Source organism: Haemaphysalis longicornis, unplaced genomic scaffold, assembly GCF_048455015.1.
Source record: "Haemaphysalis longicornis isolate Haplotype H1 unplaced genomic scaffold, Haemaphysalis longicornis Haplotype H1 scaffold_7, whole genome shotgun sequence".
Classification (NCBI taxonomy): domain Eukaryota; kingdom Metazoa; phylum Arthropoda; class Arachnida; order Ixodida; family Ixodidae; genus Haemaphysalis; species Haemaphysalis longicornis.
Window position 1 is genome coordinate 84,257,399 of NW_027526422.1, and position 17,178 is coordinate 84,274,576.

A 17,178-nucleotide genomic window follows, 5' to 3' on the forward strand; every position below is an offset into this window, starting at 1 on the left:
GACAGGCGGCCAGCGGGCTGCTAAGGCGAAGAAACGTAACCACTGAGACGGTTAACTTAGTTCGAAAAGCGCAGTTGGCATGGTTGGCCAGCGGCGTGCGAGAAACGGCTTGCCGTGGTCCTCTAAACTGGAACAAGGCGTGCGACACCTGCAGAGCCTCAAACTCAATGTGAAAGGAATGAAATGGTTTTCTGATTATAGCATACACCAGTGGATCTTGCACTAATTTTTCTGACTCTGAGGTGTTTTTTTTTTTTTTTACGAACTACTCATGAAGCAGGCCACCGACACACCTCAGGTGGAGACTCCAGAATGGTCTGAGAAGGTCCACCTTGCGAGCGAGGGATTCGTACTCAGGGATGCGAGCGAAGCTAGTAGCAGGCGCAAGCAGGCTGCCGCAACCAGACCAGTCGTGGACTCGAACATCGGCTCATCCTACTTGACAGCGACCACTTACGGTAATTACTTGCATTCAGCGAATGTATAGCGTGTTACGTTAAAATAGCATGCCGCACTTCAGAACATATTCCCAAGCACAAGCGGGACACAATTTGAGGGTGTCCACAGCGTTAAATAAGGCTCTAAAATGCAAAGAATGATCTACTAGTTCTTACCTTGAGCTAAGTTTGCCTCCTCAGTGGCACGACCTAGTGAGGAGCCAAACATTCCCACGAGCTACTCAAACTGGCAGCCGGTGTCACTGATAACGTCTCAAAGGCTACCGTAACAGTTTACTTATGGCAGACGTTTTTCATAACCGCCTCCCGAAACTTTCTCGAAGAGTACCGGTGGTGCATTATTGGCCTTAGGCATATCGAAAATGCTGGAGTTGTCTGTAGCGCTGTTTCGTGCATTGTTTGGAATGAGTTTCCCCGCAAACTAAAAAATTAGTGCCCTTCCACTCTGAGAAGAAGCACGACTGCAACTTGTATGCACAAAAAACGAGGACTGAACGGAAGACACCTTACAGTCATGAATTGCCACCAACTAGCCCGCGTTACTAGTGTTATTGCTGTGAATGAGGATGACCTGCGAAGTTGGACGAAGTTGCACTGCGAAGTTGCATGACACGAGATGCACGAAACAAAACACGTGTGTTTCAATTTGCGATCGCGCAATTAGCACTTAGCCCAATGAAACGTTGAACGACTCGAGATATAGTGGGCAAACATGCAGTTGTCTGTTTCCTTCCCGCGTCGTAGGCACCTTTCTGTCTGTGTAACACACCCACCCAATACGCTCGATCACTGAGGACACCGAAAAGTTCGCGTCGGGGCGGTCGACGTACACGTTTAAACCTCTCGCCAGCACAACCGGCTTGTCATCAATAAGGGCATGAAACATGTATCTGTACGTGCACCCGTTTCTTCTCTCCACTCCCAACTAGTGTTTGGTAAACCGGCAGCCAGATATGTGCACGTGCTTACAAGTGAAATGCATCGCCAAAATTGTCGCTCTGAAAACCCTTTAAGCTGGACAAGAAATATTGGCTCACGTCGACGCTGCTGTTCATCCGGGAGAGATTCCCAGGCTACTCGGCGAGCTGGAACTTGTGGTGGAAATGGCGGCGGCCGAGGCTTTCTGTGGCTTTCGCACCCATTCGAGCCTCTGTTCCGGCAGACGCTTCTTCGATTCCCGCTGTTCTTCCTCCGAGCGAAGGACGCGAGTCTCTCCATAGGGAGTTAAAACGTGGAAGCACTCGAGCTTTATTCTAGTGGAGAAACATGTGGCTGTCCGTTTCCGTTCCACGTCATCGGCATTTTACTGCATGTGTGAACCGCTCGAACATTGAGGACAGCTGACAGGTCGCATTGAGCCGCGAGTCTTCCACATTTAACTTTCCCGCCAGCACAGCGCGCATGTCATCGATAGCGGCATGAAGACTAGCTGTGCATGCACGCCCTACTTCTTCCACCCTCAACCAGTACACGAATAAACCGGCAACCGGTGATGGGCGCTTGCTTAGGAGTGAAATACCTGGGGCGAAAATGTCGGGCGGAAAACCTTGCACGCTGAAAGGGAATTGTGGGCTCACGTCGGCGTTCAAAGTGGGGAACTTGCTCTGGGAATGCCTGATAAGGGCGCTACCGCCGTTATCAGCCGATTTCGTAGCTTGTGAAAGAGGCTGAAAGCGGTGTCAGCGGTGGCGAGGAGGAGCGCCGCAGCGGCGCCGAATAAATCGGCTTCACTGGAATGAAAGCTATAGGGGGTTAGACATGCACTGCTTCGTAGTAAAATGCTCGTTCGAATTATTTCAGCGTGTTCGCATCACGTACTCCCAACCAGTGTTGTACACGTTCCTCTAAAATAGGAACGAAAGCTCGTTCCTCGTTCCTTCCCAATGTTGAAACGAGTTCCCGTTACAAGTTCCTTTATTACGAAAGGAACGCGTTCCAGTTCCACTTCGAAAATTGGAACGTGTCGTTACATTAACGTTACAACTAGGTTTTTAAATTAAACTATGGTGTCGGACAATCCTGGGGCGAAATTAAGTGAGAAATTTAAAACTCACATCGAACTACGTATATTATACGAATATTAACACCGCCGGCAGCAGACTATCTGGAGATAAAAATGATCAAAAGAAAATCTCCTAGGCGAATTTTTTGAGGGAGCACCGGACAAACTCCACACGGCTCTAGGACATTTCGGTGCAGGATGTTTCGGTGCGGAAATTTCGGTGTATGGACATATCGGTGTAAGGACATTTTGGTGCGCAAACTTTTCGGCGACCAAATTATCCGGTGCTTGCCTGTTTGCGACGGGAACCGGCCCACTCGTCGCAGCCAACTCGTCCTAGGAAAACTGGTCATAGGGAAACCGGTCAAAGAGGGCATCTCGTTCTAGGTGATCCCGTACTAGGAAAAGTGGTAGCACTGACCTTCTCGTGCTAGGAAAAGTCGTCTCGCGGTTCCATTTTTGGCCGATGTCGAGGAAATGGGGAGAGCAAGTTAGTGCCTTATAATCTTATAATTACTCCCAGGTTGACCTCTTCAGAGTTCGGGGGGTCCTCTGCTTTTGTAAGTTTGCAGGTGGTGGTTGAAATGATTTTTCTATTTTTTAACACATGTTCCTCTGTCCCGTTCTTATTTCCCTTCTTGCTGCCAATAAACAAATTAAAGTTTTTTACTGGGTAAGGGGTTTCTTTTCAGGTTTATTTTTTTCTTCTCCTTCCAAAAAATATTCGTCACTTTTTTCTGTGGAGGGGGGGTCGACTTTTTCTTTCTTTTGCGTTTTCTTTTATTTCTTTTGCTTTCTTTCTTTTTGCGTTATCTTTTGAAGCGTTTTGCCTGCTTGTGTATACATATATAAAAAGGGCAAAAAGTTGGCCTCTTGTTTGTTTGCAGGTGGTGGTTGAAATTGGCTTTTCAGTTTCAGCACAACTTCCGGTTTCTTTTTTTGCTTTTCGCCTCCTTCTAAAAAGTATTCTTCACACTAATTTGTTCGAGTGTGTGTGTGTGTGTGTGGGGGGGGGGGGGGCAACTTTTAAGTCCAGCCTTGACTTTAGCTCCCATATATAGGTGATATGAAGACTAACAAAACGAAAGTTACCCAGCTTGACAATCATCTTTTGTAAGCAGGCATGAAAACAAAAGATCAAAATACTAAAAAGCGAAAACACAGAACGAAATCGCAATCTCAATACAGCGCCGTCACTTAATTACCAAAAATAAAAAAAAAATGTATTAGAAAAACAGAACGGGCAAACAAAATCTAATATAAAAGGCTCACGTAATTACCTGCACAAAGAAAAAAAAAAAGATACGCTGTCTGGCTGGCGCGTTCCTCGAAGGCGACAAAGGAAAGGGTGGTGAATCGAAGGAGGAGTGTAAGAATGTTTACGCATAAGATGAGAATTATACAAGCTTTTGTACACTTTCATTTGAACATGATAGACGAAAAGCGTAAATTGTGACGAGTTGGCCGAGTGTCCAGTTGCCCTAGGTTACGAGTTTCCCTAGTGCGAGCTGGCCTATGACGACTTGCCCTATGTGACGAATTCACCTATGACGAGTTGGCTGCGACGAGTTCACTTTTGACGAGTTCTCCTAGACCCGTTTGCGACAGCCGTTATATTGTTATTTCCGCTTAACGAGGGTTCTGGACAACAATCTGGAGCAGTGAATTTATTTTTTGATTTTTTTAGAAATTCTACATTTATATATTTTTGTTTGTTACCTATTCCTGGGGACACCTGTTATGCAGCCGATTAAACTCTTTAGCACACGTTTTGTTTTTTTTCATTTACGACGGGTTGTTAGTTTATATTCGCTCTTCTTTAGCTAATCCAATTAACCGGTGTTTACGATGGTCCGGCGCCTTTTCTGTATTTTTTTAAAATTACACAACCTCAAATTACATAAAATGCACTCTCAAAATCCAAAACGTAACAAGCATTAGCTAGCCCCCCAGAATGCAGAAAACCTTATGAAGGGTATTACGTAGGCTGGGCTGCCTTGCTAAAATGAATTGACGAACACTGGTCTAGGAGATTGTCGTGGAGGAAGAACGGGCCTTTTTGAAAACAGCCGCAGCTTCTAATGTCCTAAATGTTGATTAAGCGCGTACGGGTTGTGCATACAAATTGCACATACCCGTCCTGTTCGGGAAAAGCAGCCTTCGTTTTATGTTAACATGCCTACATTCACCACATTTTAATTCTTTGTCCTAGCGCCCCCACCTCCCCGCCTGCACGTTCGTATCTCGATCAGATTTCTTTTTCAGTCATTATTTACGGTTTCCCCTGAAAATCCTACAGGCGTGGCGGAGCTCACGGTGTCCGCAGTGATACACGAAAAACGTTTACATTCACCAGGAGCTCACGAAACCTCTATAATGTGGAACAAAAGGCGCCCAAAAAGCCTCTGAGAACACAATGGCCACTATCGTTTGCTGGCTACGCCCTTCCGCGCGTCCCGGTCATACCGATGGCGCCCCCACTCCAGGAATCGCTCTTTCTTCGCCTTCAGTCTCCCCATTGGGTATTAACCCTTCAAGTCGCGCATATCATGGACACCCCAAGCATACATTGCTTTCTCCCAATATAAGGAGCAAAAAAAATTGAATAGGCTAGTGTGACGAGAGCGGCAACAGTCGTCTTCAAGTTTTCAAAGTCAGTTGACGCAATGGTGAACCACAAGTGACCCCCCTTTCTCTCTACCAAGGCCGGCGGGGCTCAGCCTTTCCCTCCCCTAAGTACCGCCACCGTAAGTACGATCGTTGGTTGGTTAGTTTTAAGTAGAACCGACACCGAATGCAGCGAATACGAGATTGATTGAGGAAATAATTAAAACAGAATGCACACGCGCCTAATCTACCTCGTTTTTCTGTTGTTTTTTTCTCGGTTTTGCTGTGGGGGAGACTAAAAGCAGCAGCGTCTCGCACCATTGGGTGAAGTGAAAGCAAAGCGCTTTGGTAACACTTAAAGTAGTAGTGTTGTTCACATGAATGTTAAAATTAAAAAAAAAGGTTCAACGGATGCAAATTAACAATGTTAATTTTTACCATCTACTACAGAAATTGGGTTTTACGTGGCAATGCTCCGCCAGGGTTTAGCGTTCGCTTCCACACACTGCGGCGCAAGCACGAGTCTCGAACGTAAAATCATATCAATTGGTCACGAAATTAAAATATTAAAGCGAAAATGTTCAAAGAATGCCTGGGACATCCCGTGACTCAAAATGTCTGGGCCAAGACGTCGTACATCAAAATGTCCGTGCACAGAAATGTCAGCACCGAAACGTTCTGTACCTAAATGTCCAACACCGAAATCTCCGGATCCCGTATTAGACAATCTTTTCCCGCCAGGCGCCAATTCTATCGGCCAGACGCGCGTCCTGGCCTCCCCAGGCAAACGATGAAAGGTGAAAAACATTCTAGCGGCTACGCTATTCACCCGTCGAACGCCGCGTAAGCTCAGCCAGCATGCAAGCAAACACAAAGCTGCGGCCTGCTGCGTGGTTATTCTTGTGCCTTTGACCTTCGAGGAAGCAATTACGGCTGAAGGGCGGGCAAATTGACCAGCTTATAGGAAGAGAAACGCAGTAGCGACTTGTGGATTTTTGTACTCGGACCTTGGCATCCAAAACAGCGAAATCCAGCGATGTAACGGCAGGAACGCCGTTCCTGCCGTTCCTTCAAAAACCTAACGAGTTACCGTTACAGTTCCACCGACCCTGAATGGAACGGCGGCGTTCCTCCGTTCCTCCAAAAAGGAACTAGTTCCACGAACGCCGTTCCTTGTAACGCCGTTCCGTACAACACTGCTCCCAACCCCTGTTCGTGGGCTCCTCGCCTCTTTGCCACCTTCTCTCAAATTTGCTTGGCCTAGCATTTTCACCCTCTCCACTTCACCGATGATGCTAGTTTTCTCGTAACTCTCTATGGCGGAAGTAAATGCCTAGCTTAAACAGCTCTTCTGTCAAAACGGCATGCATAATTGTTGTAGGCATAAGCGCACACGTTAAACGCTTCACGTTCCGTGACATCGCAATTTCTTTTCAAAAATTTTTTTTCGCAAATCAGGTTCAGAGTGGCATTCTTTGCAGCGTGACGATGCGATACCGTTTTTTTTTTTTTTTTTTGTTTTAATGGAAAGGGCATGTTCTAGTAAAAGGCCATTCGCACATCGACCAGTTTGGCCGATGTAAACTTTGCCGCAGTCGAAGGCCATCTCGCAGACAACACCTCCATTGCAGTTTACGAAAGGCTTTTTATGCTTCTGACCGCATAGTTTGGGAAGCTTCTGCTCTGTGTCAGTTCGCCCGCAAAGTTCGCCAAGTTTAAACGGGGCTGAAAACAATACCACGACATTATACCATGATGCGACCTTTTTTCATATCGTGTTCTACTCGGTGCGCGTAGGGTATTATTTGAGGGCGTGTTTTCTTTCCTGAATGCAAAGGCTCCGCGTTAACCCTTTGCGACGCAGTTTTTGTTGGGTGAAGCAGAGTCTCAGCGACGGCCGTCCGCACTTCGTGCGGATTAGCGTGCCGCGGCTTGTAGTGAGGTCATTTGATGGCCAAAACTTCTTTCTATAGCATGCTGACATGATTTGTATATATAGCACAATTGAAGGGACAATACGCTATGGCTCACTCCAGTGCCTTCGTATGTGCAGAATCATAAGGAAGGAGTTTCTTGGCAGTTTGAGGTCAATATTCATGACAAACGTGGTCGTCTAAAAAATTAAGGTCTAGAAACTGGAGACCGCTCTAAAGGCGAAGCTCATGTGTAAAGGTTAGACCCTTTCTACCCCGCGTATGACTTTTTGTCTTATGACTTTTTGTATCGAGGTGAAAAGACTTGTAAGGTCCTCCCAGAAGTGACGGTGCTGTTCGGATGTGTAAGGCTATCATATGTACATACGAAGTGGCTGTATATAAAACATAAAAATTTTCAAGACGTCTCTGGACATCAATTCCAGATATATTATGACCTCGAGGGACTACTACATCTCTCAGAGGAATACCTGCTCATCAACATCATAAATAAAACTTGTATTCCGCAACGCATGACCTAGATAAACTGGGACATCTCATCTACTTAATGGAAGCTCCTGCTATATTTGTTATATTAACTGCAGCGTATTTTTTGCGTGTCATAACAAGTAGTGATAATGCTGAATAAACGTTTATTATAAAACAAAGGGGTAAGGAAAGGGGGTGTGGTCAGCCTCCCATGTCCAGGAGGCCGCGAGAGGACGCCGCCGTCACCGCCTGGTCGACCATCAGAGCTTCATCTTCACGATCGGAGCTTGTCAGCAGTGAATACATTAAATGGGCACTTGGAGTTGAAGTTGTGCCGGCATTTTTTGGCAGTGAATACATTAAATAGGCACTTTGAGTTGAAGTTGTGTCTGCATTTTTTGGCCTATGTTAGGGTAAGTCTGTTGATATAATAAAAACGTATACATGCATAAAGGAAGCTCTTGAAGTCAACTCCGCTTATATCAGTGAGATCTTGCTGCATTAATATGACTTGACAACACAAAAACTGGATCTACGATGACTTTGGGGTATGTCAGTACCAGCTCCTCTTCCAAAAAAAAAAACTTCCCGAGAAAAAAAAAAAGCATTCAACTAGACTGAAATGCCCTCTATTTTCCGCACTTCCTGTTTTGCAGCCACCAGCTGCAGAGTCAGCCCATCCATGGTTCCCACCACCAAAGAAAGCGTGGCACAGCACTCTGGCCTCGCTGCTTGCGCCCTGTTCTTGGTGGCCTTTGTGTTCGGTCTCTTGTTGGGGTTCTTGATCGACACAAAGGCGATGCGTGCCAACCACGATATAACTCCACCTAAGCCCAACGCTGAGAACATCTGCTCCAGCCCGTCCTGCGCCATGGTTGTCGCTCTTCTGACACAATCGGCGGATCTGGAAGTTGAGCCATGCAAGCACTTCCGACAACACGTCTGCGGCCGCTGGAACAGCACAAGTGTTCTCAGCGACGGCTACGCAGGGGAGAACCGAGTCGCCTTCCACGCCCGCATAGGACTCAACCTGAAGCGCTTAGCCAACAGCAGCCAGCTGTCTGGCTCTGCTATTTACCAGATGGCTCGATTCTATTCCAGCTGTCAGGTGTACGCCCGCAGGCAGAGACAAACCAGTGTCGAGGACATCCTGGAGATCTCAGGCATACGTGCACTGGCTTGGTCCAAGGCCCACACTTTCGAAGAACTCCTTGTCGTGATCGTGGCAGAGGTCCTGCATTCTGGACTTTCGTCCGTCATCAGTGTGAAGTGGAGTGATCCACGAGTGCACGTCGATGTCGGCACTTCCCTCTCAAACACTATGAGAGGGCTGCCCCAACACTTGTCCGCCTTCGTCAAAGACGTGCTTTTAGCACTTGGTTTACAAGAGGACGCAACCTTGCTATCGGATGCTATCCGTCTAGACAGCGAAGTTGGGCGCACATTGTCCGCTCCTTCCTCGGAATTCTTCGCCATCACTGTCTGCCAGCTGCCTCCGGTAGGCTACTGTGAGCACTGGCTCCGGGGCCTCAACCTTGGATTGGACAACCGGAAAACAATTACAAGCGCTCGTTGGTGCTGGTACGAGACATAGTGAAGCTAAAAACACTCATCTCCAGTCTTGGCTCCGCCAACCTGACACTGGCTTCTATCTACACTCTGCTGATACCCCTATCACAAGTCATGAAGTACGCATACGCCCTCACTCCCAACAAGGCGGGTTCGGAGAGTCAAGAAGGAGACTTCTGCCTATGGGAGACGGCCGAACGCTTCCCAACGTTGTTTCCTGTCTGGGTCGCGGAGACGGTGGAAACGGCCGAATCACGTGGATATTTTGAGGAAATGGTGATAGCGCTCGGACAGGCCACTGCTGGACTGCACCAAGTAGCGCACGGTGTTGTCTTGAACATTACCGATATCGCCGAAACCCGGATGAAGGTCGACTGTAAGTTCACGTCACTTACTTTTTGCTTTTGCAATGCTGTTCTCGCATGCACCACCATATAAATGGTAAGGTCTATGCATAATTGTGATTTAGCTCTTCTAATATTGGAGCGTCAAAAGAGTTTAGAGTTAAGCCGGTTGGTACATAACATTGTAAGAAAAGCTTTTCTGATGGAGGCGAGAAGCGAACGCCCGTGTGTTCGAGGCTTCGGCCCACGTTAGAGATACCGTGCAGGTGGCAAAAATTAATGCGGAGCCCTTTACTACGGCGTGCCTCATCGTCTGTGTAGCGTCGCTGCGTTAAACCTCATATATCATCAACTTTGTAAGAAAGAGTAAGGAGACAAACACTTGTCTCTTTACGTTCCGTCCCATACGTTGCGCAGCCTCTTTTTACAAAGTTAATATGGGAGATATAGCAAAGTGATTCGGAACTACTTCTAGGCTGCAACCTTCTAGCTACCCCTATGACATCTACCACAAGTTCGCCCCTGTTTTCGGCCATAACAGCCGACTGCTGTTTCCAGCCATATCAGCCGGTTATCACAACGTATTTTAACCTCTCCCGCGAGCTTCAAATGACACCGGTTTACTAGTCAAAACTATCAAAAAGGTTGAATGTCCGTTGATTGGTAGGGATCGGAACAAATGTAAGCATCTCCAGTTTAGTGCTTCACAGACACCATCCAATTATCTTCAAATTCGCGAACTGCGCCTCTTACGCCTCACAGCTTCTGCTGCGCTGCAGGCCCCTGAAACCGGGTATGATTGTTCCCAGCTTTGGTTGGAAAACCCCGATTTGGCATTTTCACATCCCATGCCCTTCCTCCTGCACTTTCTACTATTACAGTGTGCAAAAAATGGCCCTTCCCCCCGGGGTGGTCGTTTGCCTTACAAATGCTGAGTTGGCCAGCTTTCTTGAGTAAAACAGTACGCTAAAAGCAAAACTGCCGTCTTCTTTGTTTTCGATGTCGGCTTCGTCGACACATACGTGCCCGGCAACTAAACGTAAAACAACACGTCACCGTCTGCGTAGACACCATGTCAGGCTACGGCGTAATGTTCAGAGGCGCGGAATTTAAAATGGTGGTGTGGTGAGTACAGCAGAGTTTGCATCGACTGCAGCATTCTTTGTGCGCGTTGAATGTTTTCTTCTGGGTCTCTAAGGGTTTGGGGACGAAAAATGGGCGCTCCAGAAATACAACCGCAACTAGCTTCTTAGTTGGGTAGTCCGAATATCGCGGCATCCGTTGCGACAGCAGTGGCTTAAAAATACCTTGTTAAAAATCGCATTTTTTAAAATTACAGCAGTTAAGGTCCCCATAACTAGCGATTTTGCTACCGGAAATACTTTGCTAGCCCATAAATGTAGCTTTACAGACTTCTGCACCGCGTTGCTTCTCACTGCGTAGGAAATGAGTGCAGGGGAGTTTAATTTTTTCGACCACAGGGCCTTTTAAATTTGTGTTATTTTTGGCAGGGTCTAGAGGTTTGACGCAATTCCCCTAGATTATTTTTTTCGCAGTTTCTCCGGTGAAAGCTTTTCGAAGGAAATACATAAATACTTGTAACGTTTAAAAACTAAGTTCCACTAATATGCTCTAGTGAGTTCCGTCTTATTTCTCCACTCGCTTTAAGCCAGGTATGACTAGCACTGCATAGCGAAGTTGAAGCCATGAAGTCATGAGATGCCAAATTTAGGCGCACAAAAAAGGTACTTTTGATTCTTCATTTATTTCTTGTCTCTTTTTCGGCAGACATGACCAAATACACGCCGCAGCCTCCTCCTGTCGTGTCGTTGTCATCGGACGACTTCCTGCGTAACGTGATCACGCTGAATGGCCAGGTTCATCTCACGCACGACTACGCTTCTCTCCGGAGATCTTGGCAGCAGCTGAGCGGTGAGCTCCGGTTCGACGGTAAGGCGCTGCTTGTGCCGTCTATGTACCTGACCGGTGACCTGCTCCACTCGGAGGCTTCCGAACCGATGCTGGACTACGCCACCGCCGGAGTTCCCGTTCTGGTTGAATGGGCCCGATTTCTTGTCGAGGAGGTACGCCTGAATCTTGCTTGCATCCTGTTAGCTATGCATACCTTGTTCATAGCGGAGGGACTTCGTCAAACAGCTAATATAAAGAACTGCAATGTGGGCCAGCTTAAGCAGAAACTAATCCCCTCTGTGGTTAAACAGGATGGTGGTTAAAACGCGAAGCTCTCTTGCGTGCGAAATCGAAATGGCGAAGTGCCACCAAAGTCAAAGCCGCAGCAATCAAATTCAAAGCGTCAACAATGAAAGTGCAAACCGCCTGGCAGCCAAAGTCCAAACTCAGACGACGGCAAACGAATACCCCACGAAAATGCTGAGCGCAGCCCCCTAGGCCCCCTCCACCCCCCCCCCCCCACACACACACACAGACACACCCATCGTCATCGTTAGACCGTCGTCATCTACAACCCATTGTCCACTTCAGTTCAGCCAAAGCCCAAAGCCAACACGCGCGCAACCAACCCAAAGGAAGTGCTGAGCTTCCCCAATGAGCTGATGGCGCAATCGGATATGCGTCGGCTTCATAGCGCTAGGGACCCAGGTTCGATTCAGATCGCAGGAAGCATGTTTTCGTCGTCGTCGTCGTCGTCGTCATCATCATCATCATCATCTGTGTCGTTAATATCATCGTCGTCTTCATCACCATCATGTGCTCTAAGATTGCGTAAAGTTGGATTTCCTGCAGTGCGTTTTGGTTATGACACCGCCATCAGTGAAGCCAATAAATGCTCGCCTAAGAAAACGTACCACTCGTGGTTCTGGTACGGCAATGCCTCCTCCTTCCTGGAATTGCATATAACCGGTGTCACCTGGACAGCTCCATGAAGAGACCTCCAGTCCATGCTGTGGCCGCTTCTTGAGTAGCGCATCCAGGGAAAGCGGATTGCGAAATGTCCGAGTTTCATTGTCTTTTCTTCAAATTTAGTTCCTATCTAAGATACGTCATTTTTAGATCGTAGCGCCCTCGTGTAGCAGCGAACACATGAAGTTGCCCTTGAGCTGTACCGCTGCATGAGCACCACAGCGCTTTGATCAAGTCTATGTTGTGAATCAGCCTGCCAGTTTCGCACTTTTACCGAGCCATGCAGTGTTCGAAGAGCCACGGGATGAGCGATGCAGAATGTAGCGCATCACTTCCCGAAGAAGTAATTCAGCGGACTAATGCTTGTAGAGCCTACGTTGAATTTCTTTCAGGCTCACTGAAAACAGCGCCTGTGTAGCTGATGCTTTATAGCATCCACAATGGTATTACAGAAGAATTCTCCTTGAGACACTCTTATTAGTCACCCGCATGCTGAAATCTATTTATCTTGGTTACTGATACCAGGAGATCAAATTAGCCAGAAACCTAAGGCCTCTTATTGGGACGTGTGTCACGCAACGTGCATCTGCCCAATCATCACGTTCAGTGCCGCTCCACAAGCAACCTTAGTCTTCAGAAGTGATATTTTATTTCTGGGGTGCAATATTAGGTATCTGGAGTTGTATTTTCTCTAAAAGTAAACACTCCTGAGTCATGAGCCATTCCACTCTGTCAAGGTTGTGACCACCGAAGCTCTTAAGCACACGACAAAATGTGTAAAATGTGTGAGCAAATTGTATTTATATTGCACGGTCACGGTGGTCTTCCTTAGGAAGTCCACATTCATTGACGCAAACATTTTTTTTTACTTTCCTTATCTGGAAAATGATGGCTATTGATAACTAATCTGTTCAAAATGCGCATACCAGTGATGAGACGGATAAGCTTGAGGTCTAGAGTCATGTTTTGATCTTGTAACTGGCGCCTAATTATTATTAACCTACTTAAGATACATGTGCAAGTGATGAGATGTATAAGATAACCTTTAGAACAACGCGCGATTTTGGCAGCTACCGCGTGATAATAGCTCACAGCGGAGCGTCCGTTTTTCAACACCTCGGGCTGTAGAACGCCTCGCGCTTCGAAGACATAGAGCAAGCGACTTCTTTTTGTCGGTCATTAAAACGGCATGAAATCCTCGCGTATAAGCCTTGCTTAAAAGGCTGAGAAAGCATACTATAGTCACGATAGCTACAGTACCAGCAAATATTCCTAATGTTAAAACTCGGACGGCAATTTAGCGTTAGAGCAGTGACAGAGCTGTCACTTCACAATAACCTTGCCTGTAAAATTTGTCCGACTAAAAAAGCAGCTGAAATTCGTAGCCAAGCGTGTAAATTAGGAAAGCCATTTTTTCAGAAGCTGTAGAAGTGCAGGTATAAGGCGAATGTTTTGCGAATTGGTGGTAGATAATACATGTTGGGAAATGTTTACATCCCGTAACCTGTGCCGCGTCTATCTTCCAGAATATAACACTCAGCGCGCAGCTGTCCAAGCACGAAGCGTGCATTTGGAAGCGGATTCTGGATTCTGGCAACGAAGAGGCATCCCAAAAGATGTCCGCCGACGTCTTGCGGCGGATCGCCCTTGTGCCGTGGGCTCTGGACGTTGCCTTTGTCGCAGCACGTAGGCAGTCACTGGAACCACAGAACAAGGTGGTCGACATACGGGCGAAAGAGCGGGTATTCTTTCGTCGATTCTGCCATGCCGCCTGTGGGGATCCTCACGCCGCCATCTTGTGTTCGCGCGCTACTCGGAACTCGACGTGGTTTGCAAGCACGTTCGGTTGCAATGACGTTTCGGGACATGTCTGCTAATGAGCCCACAACACCACACTCATTTTCTCCGCTGTTTAATAGACGCCGCGGTTAAAAGGGGGAACATATTGTATCGCGTAATCTTAATTGCTACGTAGCCGTTCATTCCTCGAACCCCTGGCACGACAAATTGCATTGTGAACTTTGCCTTCTCGCAATCTTTCCCAATAGAAGGTTGTAGTCTTCACATAAATATTAGGAAGTATATTGGGAATATTTGTAAGGGAATTATTGGCAATATATTTATTAGCATGCTCAGTTACAACGCGTTCTTTAGGCGTATTTCAGTGCTCACCAACACAGGGTACGCTGGCCTACGCTAAGCGGTAATTATTATCCTTTTATTTGCACTTTCATTTTGGCTGGCCATACTGAGTCCTATTAAACTTGTCTGACGCAGCCTTTGGGATTATTCTATCTGCGAAAGCAATTTCTGCGTGATGGAAAGCGGAGTTATGACGGCGTGCGTCGGTGTGTTTGTTCATGATCTCACGTTTCATGATCTCTCACGTTTAACAGAGTTTGGTTTTCCGTACCACTTTTTTTCTTCCGGTTGTGCGCTGCGTATATTTTCTAGTAGGTATCTAATCACTGGGTCTCGGCACTACGTCTGCTGTTATGGCGAATTAGTGCCACTAACCGCTGATTCTTCTTCCGTTAGGTTCAAAAAATTGCACTGTCAAGTTTGCACTTTTGTTACATTTGTCCCTACGAAGGTTTGATTGTTGCATGAACCCTTATAAAATATATTATTTTAAAAGCGTATTGTACACTGCTTCTATAGGCATCCCCTGCGATGCCTAATATAAACCGAAATCACGCAACTGTTCTCACAAAGCCGTCGCGGTGTCGGGTTCCGCTTGCCATTCACCTTCACACAGTAGAATAAATGGCTCATGATGTTTTTCTTTAAATGCATTACTGTGTGTCTCTTCGCAGGTGTTGATTTACTGCTGAACTCCCGTAATGAGGCCGCAACGAATGGGAAAGACCTTATGTAGTCTTCTGAGCCAAAAAATTCAATTAGATGGACATCCGCATACAAAAACACTACTAACAAACAGCAGGACCTCTCGAAGTTGTAGAGGGTGCTTCAAACGGCAAGCCTGTATTCTGGTTCGATTGGTATCGTGTGGTTACTAATTAATGATGGCAGTATACGCTGCAACAGCACTAGCGATTCATGGATGTATCGAGTTGAATGACATCAGCTTTAACCTCGTATCTCTCTGAACCTCCATTAGACCAGCATCCTTAAACACTCCAGTGCAGTAGTCGTTCTATAGCAAACAAATTAGTCACTCCAGAGGAAAATAAAATATCTGTGGGCTAATGCATTCATTCATGTGATTCTAACAATCGCCCACTCATGTAAATTAGCAATGGGTTACGTCAGCGGCCGCCAATCACACGAACAACGTTCTGTGATGCCACAGAAAAGTCACCCGAAAGTGGCTAGGGAATCACCACTGCGTCGAGCGCTTTCTTTAATATTTCCACGATTTTTCAAAGTTTGCAATAAAAGTTGTGTCATTGTTATCGAGATAAAGCAGTCTTTCTCATGAACACAGCTTGTATGTTGTTTTCATGCTCCCTTTACGAAGTGATGAGGGCATTCTTTGATGTACACCCGGGCACAAATGTTTTAGGACGCGATTTCGACATTCAAAGTTACTCTGTTGTCTGATGGCTCAGAACCTGATTTGTAGTCGTCAGCGAAGCAGAGAGAGAGAGAGAGAGAGAGAGAGAGAGAGAGAGAGAGAGAGAGAGAGAGAGAGAGAGAGAGAGAGAGAGAGAGAGAGAGAGAGAGAGAGAGAGAGAGAGAGAGAGAGAGAGAGAGAGAGAGAGAGAGAGAGAGAGAGAGAGAGAGAGAGAGAGAGAGAGAGAGAGAGAGAGAGAGAGAGAGAGAGAGAGAGAGAGAGAGAGAGAGAGAGAGATATTCTGTATTTGCCCTTCTTTAAATGATTCCGCATGGCTGGGGTGGGGCTCATGACCCAAACAAGCTGTTACGACGTTGCCATCCCACCGCTACATGGTCTCCAATTCGTCCCCGACGCATCCGATCTCTTCCGGCAATCAACTTGGCTTTAGAAAAAAAAGCTTTGCAGCGTTAAGTCATTTAAAGCGTTCACAAAAGTGCTGGGAGTCTGGACGGTGACGGCGCTCTGCCCCTAGCAGGCTCACCGATCGATGGTCGATGAAGTGAAATTTGAAGTGAAAGCTTCTTGTTTTGAATAATACATTTGGTGACAAGGATTTCACAGCAGGCGATCAAAAAAAAAAAAAAAAATTGGCCGCGTATCTGCTCCTTTAGTTGGAAATGTCGTCAAACGACGACAGTCTTTGTAGACAGTTGCCAAGTAAATGCCCCCCTTTGCTTTCCCGCTCACCTCTCATGCTGTTCCTGTACCGTCGCGCTCATTCCAAGGTAAACACACTAAAGGTTTGCGGAAGGCGATTTGAATTTACCGCGTTCTACTGATACAGGCCGGGTTCCTCGACGCCAGCGCTGCAGTACGGCGGAGACGCGCGTGAGGGAGGCGGCCGACTAGAAGGTTTATAGAGCCGCGTGGCCGTGCTCCACGTGAGTTCCAAGCAGAACGTGAAACCTAGCTAGTGGAACCCATGGAGGAAGAAAAAAGGAGACGGCTCTACCGGAGAAACGTGAAGCCTATACATAAAAAGTAAAATCAAAGTCGGCCCAGGCGTCACTGCACCACGTGACCCCACCGCGCCGCCGCCGCGAGCTCTTCGACTTCGTCTGCTCGAAACTACTCTGCTGCCTGTTGTCGCGAAGCCTGCTATATGTTTTTTTTTTCATGGCTTTTGTATTTCGCACATACGCGGCACTCCTGCCCGCACGCGGGCATGAGATCACCGAGCAGACAAATGCAGGATGACGGGGAAACGCTACCGCCAACCAAACACGAGAGATGCGCCGGAGCCGGTGACCGCTGCCGCCGCCGGCCCACCCGACCATGGAGGTCACGTGCTGGGCCGACTTCGGCAGCTTGAGAAAGGGAAACGGCGGAGGGAGCG

The 17,178-nt window shown here is 47.1% G+C and overlaps 1 protein-coding gene across 1 annotated transcript; it reads left to right on the forward strand.

Moving 5' to 3' along the window:
* The first annotated feature begins 286 nt into the window (after window positions 1-286).
* LOC144144556 (uncharacterized) lies at window positions 287-14,845 on the forward strand. The gene is made up of 4 exons (XM_077676066.1): window positions 287-458; window positions 8,126-9,414; window positions 11,171-11,466; window positions 13,789-14,845. The coding sequence occupies exons 2-4, from the start codon at window positions 9,153-9,155 to the stop codon at window positions 14,137-14,139; spliced, it is 909 nt and encodes a 302-aa protein (XP_077532192.1). The 5' UTR covers window positions 287-458; window positions 8,126-9,152; the 3' UTR covers window positions 14,140-14,845.
* Window positions 14,846-17,178: the final 2,333 nt, after the last annotated feature.

Coding starts and splice junctions, on each gene's coding strand:
- LOC144144556 (XM_077676066.1), top strand. CDS start 9,153: ATGAAGTACGCATACGCCCTCACTCCCAACAAGGCGGGTTCGGAGAGT. Junction 9,415..11,170: donor AACCCGGATGAAGGTCGACT/GTAAGTTCACGT, acceptor CTTTTTCGGCAG/ACATGACCAAATACACGCCG. Junction 11,467..13,788: donor CCCGATTTCTTGTCGAGGAG/GTACGCCTGAAT, acceptor TCTATCTTCCAG/AATATAACACTCAGCGCGCA.